The 22,835-nt window shown below is 36.2% G+C and overlaps 1 protein-coding gene across 5 annotated transcripts in view; it reads right to left on the reverse strand.

Moving 5' to 3' along the window:
* Positions 1 to 755: 755 nt before the first annotated feature.
* Positions 756 to 22,835, reverse strand: part of LOC118219755 (potassium voltage-gated channel subfamily C member 1-like) — an 82,395-nt gene continuing 60,315 nt past the window's right edge. For 4 of the 5 annotated variants that reach the window (XR_004763837.1, XM_035403145.1, XM_035403142.1 and 1 more), the window contains one exon: positions 756 to 12,128. Coding sequence is in view for 1 of the 5 variants with exons in the window: in XM_035403146.1 (XP_035259037.1) it covers positions 12,115 to 12,128 (14 nt within the window). In the remaining 4 variants the exon portion in view is untranslated. Of the gene's footprint in view, positions 12,129 to 13,043; positions 13,067 to 22,835 lie in introns of all 5 variants that reach the window. The other variant, XM_035403143.1, reaches the window with a different exon arrangement.

Here is a 22,835-nt window from a genome sequence, read left to right on the forward strand (position 1 = left end):
TTAACTCCAATGGTTTTCACAGTCCCCGTATCTCAAACCATAAGAACATCTTTGGGATGAGGTGGAACAGGATGTTTGCAGCATGAATGTGTGAGATCTGCGGGAACTGCATGATGTTATCAAGTCAGCATGGACAAAATCCCTAAGGAATGTTTCCACCACCATGTTGAATCTATGCCACAAAGATTTCAGGTTGTTCAGGAGGTAAAAGGGGGTCCTACCCAGTATTAGATACGTCACAGTGTACCTTACAACGTGGCCAATGAGTGCTCATAAAAACAAATTTCCTGTTCCACCAAACAGCAAGTCATGTGGCTGCAACTCAATGTATAAAGTATTCTGGCCAGGTTGGAGAGTTTTAGTTGTTTTTCGACCAAACGTTAGATTGGGCTAGACGTGTGATCTAAGCAAATTTGACTGTGGCATCAGACGTGGTGGCTCCTGCATCTCAGAAACAACTGTTCTCCTGGTATGTGATATACAAGAACAGAGCAGCAGTCCTAAGGACAAATTTGCCCACAATATTGTAGCTGATTCATGTGCTGTTGGACACCACTAATTTAGGCCATTGCCTTCTTCAAATTTCAAACTCAGCATCTAATTAAAACAAGCAAACGAGTCAATAATGAACAACAACAACAACAGCACCAATAATTAAAATGAATAAATAATAATAATGTACTCTTGTGGTTCTTGCCCTGCTAATATATGTATGCAAAGATTCGTACAGTTATAAAGGACACACTGGACACATATTTAAAAAATACAGCAGAAGCTTTTGTGATTTTTATTGATTTTTTGATGATGTTTTCTTTAGATTTTTTTCTTCAAATTTGACTTTTTTGGTAATTTTGTTTTTTATTGTTTTATTTTTTTCATCCTATCTGCAATGGGGAAGTGTTGTTCTGGTAAGATAGCATTCACATTCAGTCTTTCATATTTTTAATAATATAACATTTTAAAGTGTCATTTTCCACAAACTTCATTAAATTATTTTTATTAACATTTTTTCTTTACACAGTTTCAAAAATATAAAAAGATAAATAAACATTCCATTGAAATATATTTTATACAGCTGATCCTTTTTAAATTGTTTTGACATTTTAAAAGTCCAACGTCAGACAATCCCGTGTGTTCCTGTGACCCCCTTTTCTCCCCCTTCCATGTTTTTTCCAGGGTTGTAGCATAGTGTGTACTTACTACACACCTCTATGTGTTTACAGTGTGTATGTTGGTGTTTGTGAGAGTTTTTTTGCTAAGCTACTAAGCAAAGTGTGTGTTTAAGTTTGTGAGTGACCTTTGCAATTGCAATGATATATGCACACACCAACACACATATTTCCTGTTAAGTTGCTCATGTATTCTGCATAAAGTTAACAGCATAGAAATTAATTAAAAATTGTAATTATCTGTGATCATTATCATCATTATCAGTAATATCTGCAATGGAAAACACATAAGTACAATACCAGGAGTGGGAATGCAGAGTTTATCATCACTTCAAGTATATAAATTAAAACAAACTTAAATAACTAGATTGACATACACACACGCTATGAAAACAAAATTCAAAAGGGAGAATATAATGTTTTAAAATTTGCCTTTGTGATCATGCACATGAAATTTCATTTTGAATTGGAGACTGTTCCAGGCTCCCGAGCTATGTGTGTATATCATCTACCTACGAGATACAGGGTAAGGTGAACAAGAACCAGGACTACAGGCACATGATGAGGATGAACACACTAACAATCCACATGTTGCAATGTTGCTGACATATATATATATATATATATATATATATATGTATATATACACACACCCACACACACACACACACACACACATATATATATATATATATATATATATATATATATATACTGTATATAATATATATCAGACATACAGGAAAGCATCCATTTGTCTAGAAAACCAGTTTGTTAAATCCCACATTTTGAAAGTAAAATTCACATTCAACTGGTTCATGAAACTGAACCATTGGGCAACATCAGTTTAGTACTTGCCCTCTGTCTTAAGAAATGTAGGTATTCAAGAAGAATTAGTTAACTCTGTATCAGGCTCACACAATAAGCCTGGGATATCTGTACTCACATTAATATTTGTTCTCACAAAGCAAATAGCATATAATACTGCTGATGTGAATAATATAATAATTATAATCATTTCTAATATATTCTATTTTATAGTGGTGTAATGAAGTATCTTTAAACAAAGGTCACCAAAGTGTGCTTCTACATATACAGCAAGATGACTAAGAAAACCAAAACAGAACAAAACCACAAAATGATGATTCATAAATAATGACAATGATGATAATAATATCAACTGCAATGATTATGACCCAAACAATACACAATAACAGTAAGCTAAAATAAGTACATGTACTGTTTCTAAGACATGACCTTTCATCATCATTGCAATAGAGAACAAGATCAACACAGAAAAAGAGTGAAAAAGAATTACTTCATTCTGGCTTTTCATTTTTTTGACATGCGTTATTCAACATTATAACAATATGTGGGAAAAAAAGTGAGAGCAAGAGATACAAAAATACCTTACTGGTGAAGGAGGGAGAAAAAGAGAGGCACATGAAAAATGTGGGCTTGGAGAGAGGAATGTTAGGTAGAAAAAAGAGAGAGAGAAAATAGCACTAATTACCAGCAAATTCTAAAACCAACTCCCCTGATATGTTCTGTGTTTGACTTCAAGTAAAGATACTAGCTGATGCTACTGACATTATTTTCAAGGGGGTTTTGCCTTCAATGAGCTTCAGCTAAAGTCTGGTCCAGTCTCAGTCCTATGTACAGCACGATCCTGCATAGATACATATTCAATGACAAAACTTGCAGTCTTGCAATTCATTCAAAATCAAGCACAGTATCCAGATGGATGCAATACCTATTCAGTTTGTGTATATGGATGAGAGTGCCCCTAAATAAACATTGGGACCAAAAAAAAAAAAAAAGAAATCCAGTGAAAAAATCTGCTGCAGAAAAGCTGGGCAGGGTTTTAACTAGCTAATTATTGCTCTGACAGTGGAACCACCATTTAATCCATAGGACAGGCTATTTTTACATTTAACCAGGACTGTGCAGTTTTCTACAAAACTGGTTTTGGGCAGTGTGAATTCCTCATGTCTTTCCTTGTTTCTCTCTCTCTTTCTCTGTCCCATTTTATTCTGTCATTTTATACGAATGCCATCCTATTCCCCAACATCTCTCTCACCTTTCTTTCCACAACCATGTGTTTATATGCTTGTGTTTGAGTGTTAGCATGTGTGTGCATGCATATGTATGTGTGAGTGTGTGCTACATCAAATGAGTCTTCCACTGAACATTTTGTGCCAAACTTTAAGTATGTTAAGGAAAGAGAGAAGAGAGTTTGAGAAGAAAATAAATAATGAAAGAAAGGTAGAAGGATTGCAGATCAGTACAATGATAAAAATACAGATAAAATTAAAACATATGACAACAGGAAATGAGACATAACCTAGTCCAGGTTATTACCAAAAACAGTGCTAATTAGTCTATTTAAAGCAATGATGTTACATAAATTAAGCTTGGATTTGGTCAGCTGAATACCATGCTCTTTTTTTAAAGCAGCCACTGGCTCTACCATCCTCAAAGGAAATCTCTCTCCCTTCTTGAAACGGGCTGAGAGGCTACATGAACAGCATCACACTCCCACAGACACCCATATTTAGCACTTGTCCGTTTGCCTGCTCATCAAAATGACATTATCTCTCCAAATTGACCAGTCAGCGTGAAGCGCCCTTGCAAGGTGTCTGGCAATAAGCTGGATTGGGTTATACTTTATAATTAAAGGAAAAGAAGAAAAGTGTACACACAAAGATGTTAATTGTTGAAAAAGTAAGACATTAGTGGAAAGAAAAGATAAAGACTGGAAAAATACTACAAAAAAATCTTAGTATACTGAACCTTTAGTCTTACACCCATGCTACAAATGCTGCTTGATTTAAAAAAAATGTTTTTGTTACATGTGGGCTTCTGGGAGAAAGGTATGAAGGCCTGCTGTGCTTCTGGCCTGTGATGGACTGCAGTACTGGACTTGTGATCCATCTTTGCTCCTCATCACTCTACAAATGCAACTACGAATACAGCAAATGAAACCAATTTGGCAGTCTGTTGGCCAGCTAAAACATGTCCCACAAAAGGCACTACCAACTTTCCCCGGTCATATGTTTCTTTGGACAGTGAAGACAAGATCTACATGTAATGTAAATCTTCCTAAAAAAGTCACTAGAAAAACCTGAAGGTCTGTCAATGACATGGTTGCTATGCTCAGTATTATTCTATACCCATACCTTTGCCTGATCATTTGTAAATTCTAATGCTACAAACAGGTGTACAATGGTCAGAGATCTAGTTAATAGAACATTTTACCCTGTATTTATAATTGACGGGTAGGTATAACTGAAACTATCATGTATTTCCTTCAAACACCTGGGCCCAACCCCAGTGACTTTAACCCCAATTATTGTTATTATTATTATTATTATTATTATTATTATAATTATTATTAGTAGTAGTAGTAGTAGTATCTGAATTTCCCTTTGCATTTCAAATGACTGATTGCCAATAACCCCCCCGCCCAAAAAAAATAAAAAAATAAAAATAAACATTCAAGTTGCCACAGTACCTAGTAGTATCCTGCTCTTTTCCCTTTATATAAATGTTATAACAAATTATTTCCAATATTAAATCATGTCATTTTATACCACCAATTCAATTCTGGATAGGAGCCCAGGACCAACTGAACATGCATAGCTTTGTTTACAGATTGGGAGATGTGAATCAGTATGGCTATTGATTATTTCAGGTTGGGTGTTATATATGCAAGGAATCTTGTACAAGAGGTGCATTTTAATGCCAACATATTTTAATGCATAATTTTTAATCAACTGGAATTCTTTGGGGGTTATAAATGAAGTCTTTTGTTCAATGACACAGTAGAACTTCAGTCTGGTCTTTCCCAATTTTCAAATTTCCTGTTTTTTGTGTGTGTCTGTGACAGTGTCTCTTTAAGTGCTACACAAATTAATTTTAATTGAAAATTGAATTGAATAGATATTTTTGACTCAGGAATATATTCAAGATTCAAGATTCTTCCTGTGAACTAAATGTTAATCTGCGTGACTCTTGTAAAAGTGGGTCAGTGCCTTCTACAATAACTGTGGAATTCTGTATTTAATAACAAAGAAACATAAATCATAAATGGACAAATGAACACATTTGGCAAGGGTGCTAAGAGACAGAACTCAAATGGAATGAACACATAACAAATAAATGGATAAATGAACCCGGCCTAGTTGTTATTTATCCATTTATTGTTTTATTTATTAAAGAGCTTCCCATTCTGGCATGACACCTAAATCATACCACTTGGTGGAGCTCTTACTGTGATGAGTGACACTGTCCTTTATATCTTGGGATGGCAAGTCATATGCCTGCAACAGCCTGGGCCACTTCCGTCTCTGTCAATGACTGAGTCTTCTGAGCCTTGCAGGCCTAAGGGAGACAGCACAGGGGCCTGGGCTGATTTGAAGACTTGCTCCGGGAGGTGTCTACAGCTGTAACTGTAGATCAAGTGGCTCTGGGCCTTTAACACACCGAACAAAACAGGCTGAGGGTGCACTTTGCCTTGGGCCCCACTCTTCAAGTCAAAATAGATGTTTTAAGGTCTGTGGAACAGCATAACATGATAAAATCCTAATTACAGCCACTGACCATTCAAAGACTTCTCCCATGTTCTAACTACGAACATTTCCCCATTAGCAGGACAACTGTTAATATTTGACATAGAAGTGCATACAGGCAAGGATAAGGTGTAGACAAATTATAGAGTTCGGTTTACTGGCAGGGAAACCTTCTGTTATGGTATATTTCCACCCTTGACATCTCAGCTAAAATACTAGTTGTGATAAGATCTCCAAAGGGAAGGCCTTGTACACCTTGTTCACTCTAAGCAGTGTTTGGGGAAATATTATGATTATAGCTTATTAAAATATATTTGCACATGACCTAACTGCACAATATGGACATGAATGTTTCAAAACAACTAGACCCTTTCATATTTCTCATCACTGAGAATTCATATCCCTGAAGCAAAAATTTCATCAACATTTACACAGTGTAAACTTTGTTACTATTTCTTCGCGCACATTTCAAAACGACACAGTAAGCAGGGGGAGTAGGGGTGGGGTGGGGTGGGTGTGGTAGAATATCTGGAAAATAACATGGTCTATGTGGGAGATTAGATCTGCATGGTGTGACCAAAAAAGCCTAATTTTGGTCTCATCTAACCATACCTATCTGTTCCAAATGAAATAACAGATTTTTTTTTTTAGCAAAATGGATAGGTCATTACTTGCATTGTTTATTTTATAGTCTTTTTTTCTTATTGTTGCCAAGGGTGCAAATAATTTTGAATGCTATTGTATGTATAGGATGAGTATATCTTATTGAGCTACACATGGGAGAGTGGTGGCAGTGGGCCAAGAATACAATCCATATATTTTTGCTAACATTTGTCCATAAACTTGGCAAGCTTACTCTCAAATGTAATAAACAAATGCAAAGTATTAAATTCATCCTTTCCATCTCGCTATGCTTTTAGATTTGACACTCAAGAGGGGTAGCGGCTGGTGTGTGCATGCACTGTAGAGGTAACATTTTAGTTGAATTCCAGATTGCCACTGACTTCCCCCCGCAACTCTGCTTTCATTAAAACAAACACTATTTTCAACATCTGTGAATGGCGCCAACAGCAATACACCTTAGTCCTTTACACCCATTATTGTTTTGTCTTCTGTTTTTGCTTGCAGAGAAGTAATGAACATGAAAAAAATAAATATATTTTTTATGTTAGTTAAATATGTTATTTTTTTGTCAGACACGTAAAATAAATCAGATGTCTTCATTGAACAAACATTGCTTTGCATTGTAATACCAGATACAGCCCTTTTCAACTGAAACCACTGTACTATGTTGTCTACACCAAATGACAAAACATCAGGCTACTTTCCCAAGAACAAGTCCAAATGTGATTCCATTCAAGGGCACCCGTAAAGACATTTGATCAGATTTCTGGTTAAATGGAAAACAACTAACTTGCCCCTTATCATAATATCTCAGATTATTATTGCCAATTCAGATAGACATCTATAGCAAAGCTGCAGGACACTGTACGGAGGAAAACTATTTGAAAATCAAAAGTACTGCCACTCTTCTTTGGAATGTGCTCTTGGGGAAGTACTGTCCTCGGAACCTCTGATGGGTTGTACAGAAAAAAAGGAAAAAGAATGTTATGAACCCAATAAAAGGACAGTCGATCTATTGATATCATGATAGCAACAATGTTTAAAAATACCAGTGATGGGAGCAGAGAATTCAGAAAACAAGTAGCCATCATAGAGTGAGAGAAATAGAAGGTAAAGAGATAGTAGTGGTACATGGAGCAAGAAAAGTTAATTGCAGTGTACACAGATTTTGTGGGATTGTATCATATATCTAATAAAACAGTTCGATGTGTATCTTGCAATCCTAGATATTTTTTTATTTATTCACCTTTTTATTAATCAAAAACAAAATATAGATCCTCTTTTTTTAATATAGTCCTGTTTTCAGCCCCCCTTTTAGTTGCATATAACATATTGTTTTTTTCTCTGTTTTATTCTTCAGTTTGTTCTTTTTTGAATTCCCAGCCCCTTCATCTTCAAGTAAGGGCTTGTAGAAGTAAAGTCATGCAGAATAGTCATGCTGGTAAACAAAGTAACAAAAATGCATTTTCTTCTTTTTTTTGATTTGTCTGTTTTTGTCTATGAAATTGTTCATCTCTCTCTTGTTTTTTTGTGTTCATTCTGTCCTTTCAGAGTTGCAATGCCTTTTTTTATCTCCCTTTCATTTGCCAGTCCTGAATATTCCATTTTTGATGCAGAAGACAACTGTTTACCAACGTCATCACCGTTGTAGTACTTGAATCCATTCTGTTTTTGTTATCTCTGCAATGAAGCACTTCCAGTACAATTTTAATTATAATTGTAGATGTTGGCAGCCAGGTAAGCTTGGTAGGTAGGACATCAGGAATTTTGCATTGCATTAAAAACCATTTAATTCTTAGTACCCACGTGTAGGTGTTCCCCCAAATATATTTGATTTTATATATGTTTTATATATGTTCACTGGCATTCGTAATTCTTCTTTCACTCCATCCTTTTCTCTTGCTCATTCTCTCTTCTTCTTCTCATGCCATGCAATGCTGTACAGAGGTCACACAAAGAAACATTGAACAGAGTAAAAGGGGGGGGAGAGAGAGAGAGAGAGAGAGAGAGGGAGAGAGAGAGAGAGAGAGAGAGAGAGGGAGAGAGAGAGAGAGAGAGAGAGAGAGCAGTGTGTCCATCCACACTGTTTTGTCACTGCTTTCTATCCCTTGCAAAAACAGCAATGCAGAGGAGTACTCACAACCTGAATTTATTTGATATGACTTAAAGTGTCCTCATAAAGTGTCTATTTCTCCAGAGCCAACCTCAGTGCTTTTAGTGGGAGATAGTGCGCTTTGTCTCTAGAGCCCAATCTCTGTCTTTCTCTGTCAAGGTCAATGCACACTTCTTCTCATTCAGAGAGCAGAGAGCAGAGCAGGTCTTTCAGCTGGTGACCAGTATCAGTATACGAATGTGAGTCCGTCTTACTGTACGCAGACATATTACAAGGTTGGTATATATGTTCCATTGAATTGCTGTTACCTTGAAAGAAATGTCTGTCCCCTATTTATTCTCCTCAGTTCATTCAGTTAATCACATGCTCATGGTACAAGAACCTAATTTGTTTGAGATTATGGGCAGTAAATGTGGGTTTTTTTTGTTGAGTATTTCAAACAATGCATAAATTCCATTTAGCAGCAGGATAATTAGCTCCACATGGATTATTCAGTTTCTTCACCAAAGAGGTGGTGGAGTTGATCTTTGTTGACAGTTGATTCAGTGGATTGATGCTTTTTGTTTGCTTGGTTTGATTGGATTACTGATTTAAAATAGATTGTGACAAAATATAACACAACGGATGGTTTAGCTAAATTATCCAGGTTGCTGGCTTAAGGCTGATCCTGGGTATATGACTAAAAAGTACATTTGATAATTATTTTGGACAGGTGAGATACAATGTCATACTGGCTCAATGTACTGCCTTCAAAAAGGAACCACTGAAGAAGCTGGGGCCCTTTGATTGGTTTTTGTGTTGGCTGTGAGAAGGTTGTCATTGGGCACCTTTAATGACAATGGGCTTAGCTAGGTGATTGGATGACTCTGATCATCACACAATTCGAAGTACAAAGTTGAGTGCTACTTGTATCATGGTCAGGGCATTGCTGGGTTATGTCAAAATGTGAAGGTGGATGAGCTAATTTGCTTCCACGGATGATATAAGCTGGCTCCATGGGGAGCCTCCTGGTCCATTTTGTTTAGTAGGTTATGTGGTAAGGCTTTGGGATTGGGATGTGTGAGACTCTAGTGATCTTGCACAGGACCTTATCCAATCTATTTATGGATGATAAATTGGCTCAGGTGAGTGCATTGTTTATTCTTCCATATAGCTCTCAAAACCAATGTGGTTTAAAAATTAGGATCCGGTCACATGTTGGGTTTTTTTTATTCTATTCCCAACACACGCTTAGGTCCAACATCTAGGCAGTATACTTGACTGAATAAGTGTCTGTTAATGAACTTACTGTCAATGAATTCACAGTGTAGGGGGCTATTTCAGACTAGGGATATATATATATATATATATATATATATATATATATATATATATATATATATAGTACCACATTTAGTATATCTTCTTATATCATATATAATTGTTTTTATAAAAATAATGGTAACTAATGGAAGACTGGTAATGGTGTGGGAAATGTTACCATGGAAATCTCTTCTGTAAGAATGTACAATTATTAATTTGGGGTAGAAAAATAAGTTTAAAATGACACAAAGTTCCATTCCCCATCACCTTAGCCAAGACCTTGCTCTTACTTTTCAGAACCATTGTTACAGCTTTGGTACAATTGGGATACCCATCAGTCTTTGGGTTTAGTCTGAACACCCCCAATTACATCATGAAATATATTTAATCTTTGTTTATCATAGATGCCAGTGTATTGCAATTTCATTGTTTTTTGTTAGACTATCAAGCATGGTCAGTCTGAATATGATTGGCCTTTTATAACTGAGGCTGTCTAACAAGTAAAATGGAGAGATGGGAGTCATAGAAAGTCTGAAAATTTGTAAGTACAAAATAATTGATGGCAATCAAGTCTTAATATAAGATGTTTTTTTTTCTTTTACAGTCCATTTTATCTGAGGGGGAAAGTACAGAATGTGTAAGGATGGAAGAGAAAAGAGTAAAAAGTAATGCAGAGAGAGGAGTAATTCAGAGAGGAGTAATGTAGAGAGAGGAGTAATGCAGAAAGTAGAGTAATGCAGAGTAAGGAGTAAAATGTAGTGTGAGGAGTAATGCTCTGAGAGGAGTAAAATGTAGTGTGAGGAGTAATTCAGAGAGAGGAGTAAAATGTAGTGTGAGGAGTAATTCAGAGAGAGGAGTAAAATGTAGGGTGAGGAGTAATGCAGAGAGAGGAGAAATGTAGGGTGAGGAGTAATACAGACAAAGGAGTAATGCATAGAGAAGAGTAATGCAGAGAGAGGAGTAATGTAGGGTGAGGAGTAATACAGACAAAGGAGTAATGCATAGAGAAGAGTAATGCAGACAGAGGAGTAATGTAGGGTGAGGAGTAATGCAGAGAGAGGAGTAAAATGTAGAGTGAGGGGTAATGCAGAGAGAGGAGCAAAATGTAGAGTGAGGAGTAATGCAGACAGAGGAGTAATACAGAGAGAGGAGTAATGTAGGGTGAGGAGTAATGCATAGAGAGGAGTAATAGAGAAAAAGTGTATTGAAGAGTGGAAAGCAATGTGGAGGGAGGCATACTGAAGAGCACAGTGTAGTAAGAAGTGAGTCTGGTTGTTATGATTGTGTAGCTATGATGGGTACTCAGTCGCATAGAATCCAGGGGAACAACTGAAGTCAGTTTTGATGTTGATTCATTTCCCAGTGGTTAAGGATACTGTTACCAAAGAAATTGCACTTTGATTTCTTTTGCAAAATAATGCTGATGGTGTATCCCTGTCTTGGTTCTGTCTAAATGTGCTCAGCTGTATGAGAATCCACCAGGGAAGATTCTTTGAAGAGTCCCAGGAGGGTTTTGCAGCTTAATTCTCAAATAAACTGAGGGTTGGTTGATGCAGTATGATGAGTGAACATGGAGAGTGCACAGGGTCAAGTCCCAGCAGATTCACGACAGAATAAATGAGTGGTAGAGAAAAATCATTGTTCTGTGTCCATTTTCCATATCACTTTCTAACACTAGGTACCTTTTTCCTTTTCCAATCCATATTGCCTGTTTTCAGCGGTGGAAGGTATAGGGGTGCGTATCTCACTTTCATCTGTTATGGCAAGGGTTGGTTCTAAAGTCTCTCGTGCAAATAGGTTTAAGGGTAGGACGGAACAGAGATAAGACACGCATGCATCAGTGAGTTGTTCCATGTCAGTCTATTCATCCTGTCAGTTAAAAGGGTGTCTGTCAGTCTGTTCTCGGCCAACAAATGCTACAGTGTGTTAGCAGAGATGCTACATGTTTGGTCATGGGGCTTAAGTCACTTAGTCAGTTGATGCATTTGAGTATCGTTACTTGCTCAGGGAATCATCGCAGCAGTCAGTTGGTGTGGTAGTGAGAATCAGCTTTCGCAGTGTTGTGGTGCATTAGGACGCTGTTGGTTTTTGAGTGTGTCCATGGATCTCTCCGCTTGTTTGCAGGTTGCCACAGAAGTCCACAGAAGCTGGAGTTGCAGAAGTCCCATGAGGTTGCTTTGGTTACAGTTCTGACTTCACAATTCATATTTTCTTCTCTGTCCCTATCATCGCTGTCCCTCGATCTGTGTCTCACATCTTGGTAATGAGGCTCCATCCGTGAATTCATGATCAACTGATCAATCTTATACTTTCTTCTTTAGAGAAAAGGAGGATTTTAGAAACTCAACACTGGAAAACAGAACAAATAAGAAGAATTAGTGATTGAGTTAGAAAAGAATGATGCATTCATTAAAACATACAATAAATAGAACTAGGAATGAAATTAATTAATTAATCAATTCAAGTTGTAATAGTTTAAAACTTCAACCATAAGATATAGTTTCATTTTGTACCATAGCACACAAATAATGTCTTTCTCAGTTTCATAAGTGCTGTTATATTGAAGACCGAAACATATTGAAAGACACTTCTAAAAATATGCATTATGTGCATGCATTCTCGTGAAGGACAAAGTTTTACTAAGCTATCATTTTGTTCTGGTACTTGGTTGAAAAATTAATTCTAGTAAAATAAGTGATTTTGAAGGCTTCAACAAATAAAAGAAGACGTCTAAGCAAACTGTAAATAACACACAAAACCATCAAAAACAGTTATTACCACTACGAATACTTTTGGCAGTTTGTTGTCATACACTGACATTTCATATTTTGTAACATACAGTATCATTAAGGCGTCTGTTAATAAGAGCAGATAAAGATCTGGTGATTGTTCTCTCTGACCAATATATGTACTGTATGGAGCTAATGTCCAGCTTCCTGGTGAATGTTTATGATGTCACACACAGTGGATAATTATGATGAGACGGGGCTAGAGGCTTGATTCAGTTGCAAACTTACCAATATGTAGCACAACTTGTTGTCATTCACAGTGAAACACATTTACAGTATGTTTGGCAAATATTTGGATGAGAGAGCACAGAAAGCATGCACAGTAAGCGCCTCACAGTTTTGCCTTTACACCTTTGAATTGTCATCCCATTGGCAAAAAAAAAGCTTTTTCTTCTGTGCATTATATTGTTTCAATAGTTCAATAGTACCTCATTGCACAACACAACAAAAGAGATAAAATTAAGCATGTACTTACTTTTGAACCTTTCAGTCATTGGACTGTTAGAGCAATAAGGCACATGATGATGGAGATGCAGTTAGTGGTCCAGCTGACTTTCAGTTTTAGCATTCAATACTTTAATTTGTGAGCTGTTTGTTTGCTGGGAATGGGCCAAAACTGTCATTCTATATATATTTATCTTAATCTAAGGAAGACAATGAGGAACTGAAGCACAAGTCACATGTTCTAAAGGCTCAATCCTTTTCCTGACCAGAGAGGCTCCATGGAGATGATAGTATTTGAAATTGAAATGTACAGCATGCACACTGAGTAATTAATAAACTGACTGTTATTTTCACTAATAAAGCATATCATTTACGTAATGTTTTTAAAGGAAATGCTTCTAAGCAGCGCATTGGTCTAATTTAATTATTGCCTATGAAGCTACAAATCAGTCATGAGCCCCATGTTACAGTACAATACAATTCCGTTTACCTGCTGTCTTTCACAGTTGCTAAATACAGAACAAGCCAATGTGACTGTTAATCATGGAAGAATGCATAGTTTTTAGTCACCAATAACGATGAGATACCTTTTGAACAAGACATGCACAAACTAAATATATTACAGACAGACAGACAGACACACACACACACACACACACACAAACACACAAACACACACAAACAAACAAAACAATACTCTTACACATAAACATTGGGTCCAGACAGAAATATTACTGTAGAATGTGAAGACACAACAAAAATGGTACATAAATGACAACACAAAACATCACATATACATGACACAAAACATATACAAGCATACATTCCTACACTGACAAGTGACCAGCTTCCTTTGGCGCTTGCCATTTTTTCCTTTTCATTCTTCTATAAACTGTTCCCCATTTTTTACAGTTCTCTCTTCAGATGTTCATTATCTTCTTTGCATCATGCACGTTCTGTCCATAATACATTCTTGTTCTGTCCTTTTCTATTATAGGTGGAATGTTGCAGGTTGTAATCCATCTTAAGTTGTAGATGGATTACAGATGGTTGTAGATGGGTGGGGCATGAAATCATTTGATTTCATGGCCCACCCCCCAAGTTTTTTTGTTTTTTGTTTATCTTCCTATTTCTTCTTTGTGTATTTGATGAAGAAAACGGGGCTTAATTTAAAAAAAAAGAAAAGTTCGAATAAATCACTAAATAATGACTCTAATGCAACAAACACTAACAAATAAAAACATTAAGGAAAATATATATAATGGGATGTGTCAAAGAAAGACTTAAATAAAAGAGCACATTCTGTTCATTTTGAAGCATACAGAAAAATAGATTATACACAGGCACATGCTATGTAGTATGTGGATTTCCTTATGGTGTGCATATATCAGTGTTCTCCAAAAGTATGGAAACGGTAAAGTGAAATTAGTCGTTTTTTTATGTACTTAAGCATTTGGATTTGAGATCAAAAGATGAGTACGGACAAGCAGCTTGTACAAGCATGGGATTTACATGTATTTATGTTTTACCGTTTTATAGAAACAGATGTTTTTGTGTTAGTCCCCCCATTTTCAGAAAGTTAATGGATGACTGACAGGTGTTGCTCAGGTGTTTCCTTCTGCGTGGATAAGGAGCAGTGAGTGCCTTGACTTGGTTTTAGCCTTAATTTTCGTCTGTGGACATTTGTGCTTTCGGAGTCATAAGGCATACACCATCATGAAGATCAGAGAACTGACTATGGCTGAAAAACAATTAATTTGTAAGCTGAAAGACCTCACTGAGATGAATAGCACAGAAACGCAATATTTCAAATAAAGCAATTTGGAAAATTCTGAAGAAACCACTAGTGGACTCTGTACAGGTCAGCCAAGGAAGACCACTCTAAAACAATGGTCAGTGACATCAGCAGCATTAGCAGGGGTGAAAATATAACAAGCCACTGTAAAATATCACAAGCCACTGTATGCAGAACCACTGCAAGATGCAAACCTCTCATCAGCAGCAAGAATCAAAAGGCCAGATTTGAATTTGCCAAAATAAATACAAAGGTGAGCCAGAAAAGTTCTGGAACAAAGTTTTATGGACAGATAAGACCAAAATAAACATTTTCCAATGCAGTGGAAAGCTGAGAGTATGGAGAATGGAAGGAACAGCCCATGATCTAAAGCACACCTTATCTGTAAAACATGGAGGAGGTAGTGTATCACAGCTTGGGCATCTATAGCTGCTTCTCGAACAGGCTCAGTCGTTTTATTGATGATGTAATGGAAGATGGCAGCAGAAGGATGAATTTGGAAGTGTAGACACACATTTTGTCTGGCTGTGTACAAAGAAATTCCTCCAATCTCATCAGCTGGCACTTCCTCCTGCAGCAAGACAATGACCCCAAACATACTGCCTATGCATCCAAAGCATTTGTCAATGGGAAAAGGTGGAAAGTTTTGGACGGGCGAAGTCAGTCACCAGTTTTAAATCCAATTGAGCATGCATTTCACTTGCTGAAGAGGAGGCTGAAGACAGAAACCCAAACAAAAGATCAGCTGAAATTGATTGTAGCAAAGGCCTGGAAAGGCATTGCCAAAGAAGATACCAAATGTTTGGTGATGTCAGTGGGTTGTAGACATGATGCAGTTATTGCATATAAGGAATATGCAACCAAATATTAGATTTTATTGCTGTGATTTACTTTTGAATTCATCCACTTTTGCACAGCTGAAAATGGGGAGACTTAACACAAAAACAGCTGTTTCTGTAAAATGGTAAAACACATACAGGGCTATATTTTAACGATCTAAGTGCACGGTCTAAAGCACATGGCGCAAGTGCATTTAGGGCGTGTCCAAATCCACTTTTGCTAGTTTAACGGCGGATAATCTGAGCGCAAAGTAAGGCGCATGGTTCAAAGGTGTTGTACTTAGTCTCTTAATTAATCATAGGTGTAACATGAAATAAACCAATCAGAGTGTCATCTCCCATTCCCTTTAAAAGCCAGGTGCCCTTGCACCTTGGCGGATTGCTATTATAATGGCAGATTTGCCAAGTAGTAGGAAAGAACGCTTCTCTGAACCATTATGACATTATAAAAAACCATTATTACATATATTTAAAAAAAATATCGCGCGTTGTGCACCCGCCTATGTAGACGCATATTACTATTTTAATAATGCGCCCTTAAAATAACAGTAAAATACTGCGCCATTGACGTAAGACCAGGTTTTTATTGGTCAATCACGCAATCGCTTTCCACTGCCTCAAGATGGCAATGCGCCAACAATGCGCCTGACCACACCTCATTTTAAGACCAACACGCCCATGGGCACTCAGATGGACGCGAGTACATTTGCTATTTAAACAACGTGGGCGCTGGATGGGAAAATGACAACTGCGTCGGTCTGAAGACACTTGCGTTGCGCTTGCGGCCGCTTTGCGCCGGGTGTAAGATAGAGCCCACAGTATGCTTATAAATACCATGAAATAAAAGCTGATTGTCTGTATTTTTTCTCTCATATTAATTTTGATCTCAAATACAAATACCTTACGTATATAGCAAAAATTATGATATAATGGAGATCACACTTCAAATAGACAGTACTTTATTTTGGATGGCATTATGGAGAATTAATTAAGAAACACATACATATTCCTGAGGATTTGGGAAGTGTGGTATGAATATGATGCTAACAATTACGATTCTACTATTTTTATGCTACTCACACAGAAAAGAGTGTCATGCCCAGAAACTTTTCGAACAGAATAACAAACACAGAAAAGGGGGACAAATTTGGCGAAAGTGCATTAAGACAGAGTGCTAACCTTAGCATGGTTATTTTACAATATTTTCAAGGTAAAAATCATGCATAGTATGCCTTGCACATTGGCTCACCCTCAATACTGCCAACATATAAAACATTTAATTATATTGCAGTGCTCTTGCCTCTGAAATGAAGCATCCAATTTTTCTGAAAAGCTCCTGTCCCACTGAAAATTCACCAATGTAACTCAGATTCAACCGCATATTACAGAACATTTGATTAGTTATGATAGTTATGACACCTTTGGTCAATCAGTATTGTGCCAGCGGTTTAAGCAGTGCAGTCACCTACAGCAAGAACTCTGCTGGTGGACTGCAGAACAAAAAGAAGCAGCAGATTTGGTGTGAAATAGATTGATATCTCATGAATGGATAGTATCATCTATTCCACCATGACCTCAAATTTCCTAAGGAGCATTCCATTAACTTCACTCCAAAGTCTACATCTCCAATGGATCCTCCAACTCTACTCCTTCTTCTAACACTCCAGAACTCCACCATAGCCATCTTAAACCCCCCAAAAAACCTCATAGAACAGCCCAATAAATCCTTTCACAACTTTATAAATCTCTCATGGAACATTCCAGTAACTCCACTTTGGCGTTCTTAAATCTTCAATAGAACACTCACACCACCCTGACCTTTTTATTTAAATAATGTGGCACCTAACACAGGGCTGTGTATGTGAAGTTCCCATCCTATATTGGAACATCCAATTGTAATCCCTACTGCATTCATGGAGCAACCCCACTGCACAGGAAACATCCTTGACCTTCTAAAATCTCCAAAGGAAAGACTCACTGACATCACAACAACTTCTTAAAATTTCAATGGAACAGTCCAAAGCTCTATCCCCAACGTCTTAATGGAACAGTCTATCTACATCCAAAAGTAGGAACCCTGTATAAACTGCATACCCTGTTCAGAAACATAGCCACATTGTAGTGTAAAGATCTCCTTCTACTTAAAGGGGAAGTTCACTTTCTGGGGGTTTAAATATTAGTGTGTCTACAATAAGTCCAAACAGTTTTTTTTGCAACAGAGGATATATAGATAATTACAGACATTTCTGACAACCTTCTGGGCTTACATTGCGAGTAGCATAGGGCCATCCAGGGATTTGCTTTCTTTGTTAGTATTATTACATGAGCTTTGGGAATGAAGAGCTTCTGCTATTTGAGAACTGAGAAGCGGAGAAGTACTAGGACAATTTAAAAGCAGACATTTATGCTTATAATTTAAATTAAATTATCTAAATTATCTATTCAATTATTCTGTTCATATGCACAGCCTCCTGAAACAAAACGTCACTGTACAAGTTGATATAGAATTATTTGAAGTGCATTTTATTGCTTTTGACCACAAACCCCCAAATGCCCCAATACCCTTAAACACTGGCTGGTTGTCAGAAAAATTCAGTGATGTACTGAATAACTGCAACATTTTGTGGATGTACTGCCCTGTCCATCAAGGCCACACCTCCACTTCTTTCACCAACGGTACTCAGAAGTTGTGTCATCATTCTTTTCATTAGCATTTTTGAGACTTCTGGGTGAAAAAAAATAGATGGCCTGTGGGAGAAATAAATAGTATTTTCCTAATTCCTTATAATAATTTATGACATTCGGATGTTTGTATACGAAAAATGTATGCTTTTCACCCATTTTTTTATAATCCAAAAAAGTATGTGTAATTAAAAAAAACAAATGTATGTATTTCTGTAAATATCTTTATTGTTGTTATTGTTGCTGTGCTCGCTATTAATTTCCTTAAGTTATTCTAGTCCTTTCTTTGCTGGCTAATGGTAGCTGTGGCCAGCTTGGAAAGCCACCAGGCTAACTGCAATGTAAATAACATTTACAGCATTGGTAACGAATGAGAACAGCAACAATAACGACAGGAAATATATTTACAGTGATATATACAACTGTACAAAATAGAAAAATGTATAATTTATTACACTATAATGGGTAACAGTAAACGGTTTACACACATGAATGGCAGTGCTGTGTGTGATGATGTAATTGTGGGAGGAGTCATCACAGGTGAGATAACCACTTAGCCATAAGTATTTTGTTTTTTTTAAATGACACGATTTTTAGATTATAAAAGATTTATTTTTTTTCATAGACAAACACATGTCCAAATGCCATGCATTATTTTGAAGGAATTAGAAAAACTCCACTCATTTATCCCATAGCCTTATTTTTTGATCTAGAAGGCTCGAAAATTCTGCCAAATCTTACTGGAATGACGACATAACTTCGACATAACATGCTGCTTACAGCATCAACAGCAAAGTTCATAATACAGTAATATTGTTACTAAATTTTGTGAAATTCTTAACAGTAAGGTGATTGGTTGTCTGCAATCCTTTCTGTGACAGCAGGTGTTTTTACATAGTTGCATTACATTACTCAGCCACATGCTAGGATTTGCTGATGACATCATTGCATACCAGTATTATTGTTAAAGATCTCTCTGTGTAAGTTTTAGCAGCTCTGTATGAAATTATTACTTGATCAAAATGATTTCATTGCACCTAATTGTCTATATACATTCCAAACCTTTATGTTAAATCAATTAAATATGAATTCAGTGATAAGATTTCGAGCACCTCTTTCTTTTGTATTCTGTATGTTTCAAGACATCTCCAGATGAGAGAAGACAGAATGTGATGAATGGAAATAAAGAAAGAAAAGAGGGCTAGAGGGAGATGCGGAAAAGTCATATTTGGACTATCCTTAAGCACCATTTAACTTTCGTACAGTACATGTATAACGGGCTCTCTCACCTCATAAGCTCTTGGCATGAAGATCTCAGTTCTGCCATTTGTGTATCCACAATAGGCAGCAAGACTATTGGGAGCAAAATACCTGTCCATTTTCAAGCATGCAATCAGCCCCTATATGCATAAATAATATATGTATGCATACAGAAAATATGTATTCTTATCAAAACAAACCCATTGATTATAATATTAATACAGACATGTTCATAGCTTTTTCCAGCAACGAAAATCCATGCATGTTGAAAAAACAACTGGATTTACATGTCCTTTTATGGGTCTAAACCAGACCTGGATCAAATACGTATTTGTTTTGGATTCAAATTATTTTCTATACTTTACTTTCCAATACAACTTGTCTGTTATATTGGAACCAATGAAATACTCTCAAAAAGTATGAACCCCACCTTCTGGTCATATTGGCAGGCTAAATTACACCAGGCAAGATCAACAGAACACAGAGAAGTATTTGAATCCGAAACAAATACGTATTTGACCCAGGTCTGGACTAAACGAAGCATCCTCAGTCAAACATACAAATACCAGGATGGAGTGAGGGACAGCACAGAGAAAGAGAGCAGAAATCCAGGCAAAGATTCGTGAATATTTGGATACATCACTAGGATTTCAATGTCAATTTCCCCTCCCTCTTTCATCCCCTGTCCACTCACTCCTCGTTTTTACCTCAAGCAGACTTACAAAATACAGATATGTACATTTTCTATAATTATACATCACCTCTAACGGCATTGCAGATTGGGCTAGTACACATGCCAGCTGTAGTATATTTCTGTTTTACTGTTACAGTCTCTAAAAGCCTCATAGAGGGGTATGCTTCCATAATGATGATTTCTACTTCAAAAGTAACCTGAGTATTTTTAGCAAATGCAATTGAGCAGAGTTGCCTTCTTCGCCACCACTCAAAAGACCAGTTCAAACACATAGATCAGCAGGTTTAAATTTAGAAAATATGGTGTCCCCCAACATTATTCAATTCATTCTGAGTTTTCCTTATTTTTGCAGGTCTATTCATACTTGGAAGACTTGGAAGGTGATGAGTGAAACTAATATAGATCTGGATACATGAAAGGTGATTGCTTTTCATTTATGTACTCTCTCACTGAGAGTTCTGAGGATCAGCTTTTTAAATCACAGATACAGTACCTTTACACATTTACTTGTATAAGCTCTGAAATCAGCCCTTGCACACCTGAACTTTGATTGTGATCAACTCAAAGCAAACTCTACCCTTGGCCTTGACAATGAATTTGGCTAAAAAGTATTAGTAAAACAAAATTGTACTCATCAATACCTGACAGAGATTTTATCAAATCATATTTACTGCCTTCAGATTGACAATAGATAAAATAACTGGTTTTTAAAAATCTGGAACTGTTTAATAAAACAAAATGAGGGAATGTTAAGATCATTGTTTACCACTGCAAAATATATTGGTATGTTAAAATAATGTATTAAATAGTCAAAACAATGAGAAAATATAGTGCAAAAATGAATCTTAATGTTCTGTTTTAGAGAGTGAAGTTATGTACAATTTTTACGAGCTTTTTCAAAAGATGACAATATATAATTTAATATTTTTCCTGAAATAGTGAAACAAAAAGCAGAAATAGTATTATTTATTCTATACCCTTGCTCTATCTGTATGTTAAAAAATGAATGGTTAGAATGTCTTGCAACAATGAAGAGTTACCGTTTAGAGAACTACATGGCAGGGTAAGGAATGAGATTTGCAAAGGCAAAGTATCTTAACCATTATCAATAAAGCAAACAGTATCATCAAACAGCATTACACTCAAAAAATCTATCATTGGATATACTCAATAATATTATAAACAGTGACTGCACACAATATTATTAAGTATATATGACTCCAACTAATTAAGTACTTGTGCAATTACTTAATCAATTGATGTCACATATACTTAATTTGTCTAGTTTGTTAAATTACAGCATCATGTTGCCATCAGTGTTCAAAGTGTTTGATCCAACTGGCACTTAATGTTCTAATTGACTCTCTAGAATAAATAATAATAGCTTTTTCATCAGTGTCAGAAAGACACCATAATTTGTCCTTGATGATTTAAATACTGGGCTTTTAGAATGCAACTTTACCCAATTGTATTTTTTTTTTTTTGGTGAGGAAGGAGATAAATTAACACAGAAAGACAAGACAGAAATTAAACCTCTGACAGAATTAGAAACAGCTATGCAAACAATAAATCTACAAATAAATTAGTGGTATATGTATATACAGCTACAGTTGCTTGCATATTGTGTTGGCACACTACATTTGTTTGTGTCAAAAACTATTTACTTCTGTCAGTCCAATAACCATTCATTGCTGCCCATTTTGTGAAAAAATACTGTTCAAGTAAAAGGAGGTAAAGGAATTGAGAAAACCCATAAACTAGAAAACAAATACTAAACTGGACTAAAAATCAGCAATATTGACAAAAATAATAATAACAAAATTCCATGTGCAGAAAAGTCAAATTCATTAGAGAGCAATCAGTACTCTGATTACTTTTGGTCTCATTATTGATAACATGAAACAGAGAAATGGCAGGTAGCTGGAGAGAGAGGAAGAAACAGGAGGTTGACATCATCAAAACTTAAGACTGATATGTGTGCACATGCAGAATATGGTAAAGTACAATCATCAGCTCAAATTTGGGAGGATAGTCAGTGGGAAGAAACAGAAGCTTTCAAATCAATGGTTCTTCCCTTACAGGTCCTTTCCATACAGTTTGAAGGAAAATCATGTTACATGGCCCAGATGTGTTGATCAGTCCAGGCAATGGAAATGGCTCATCTTGGAGAAGGGTCAAAATAATTACGAAAGCAGAGCCTTCACCTCTTTAAATAGAGTTTGTTAGTGCCATCGTCTCTGTGGTTTCTTTATGGGTGTTAAAATTTGCAGTTTAATGATGTCATTCATTTGGAATTATGATTCATTGCACTCGTTGACGAATATATTTATTACCCACGAGAATCCAAGAAATTTTCTCCAAATATTATCAATAATATTAATAGTGATAATGATGATGATGATAATAATAATAATAATAATAATAATAATAATAATTCTGATATACACACCCCATTTTAAAGCACTAATGGTATTTTAGTAAAGCAAAATTATTTTGTCAATTATGTTGCATTAGTGGTGACTAGATAATACTTTACATATCTGTATAAAGCTA

Source organism: Anguilla anguilla, chromosome 2, assembly GCF_013347855.1.
Source record: "Anguilla anguilla isolate fAngAng1 chromosome 2, fAngAng1.pri, whole genome shotgun sequence".
In the NCBI taxonomy this organism is placed as follows: domain Eukaryota; kingdom Metazoa; phylum Chordata; class Actinopteri; order Anguilliformes; family Anguillidae; genus Anguilla; species Anguilla anguilla.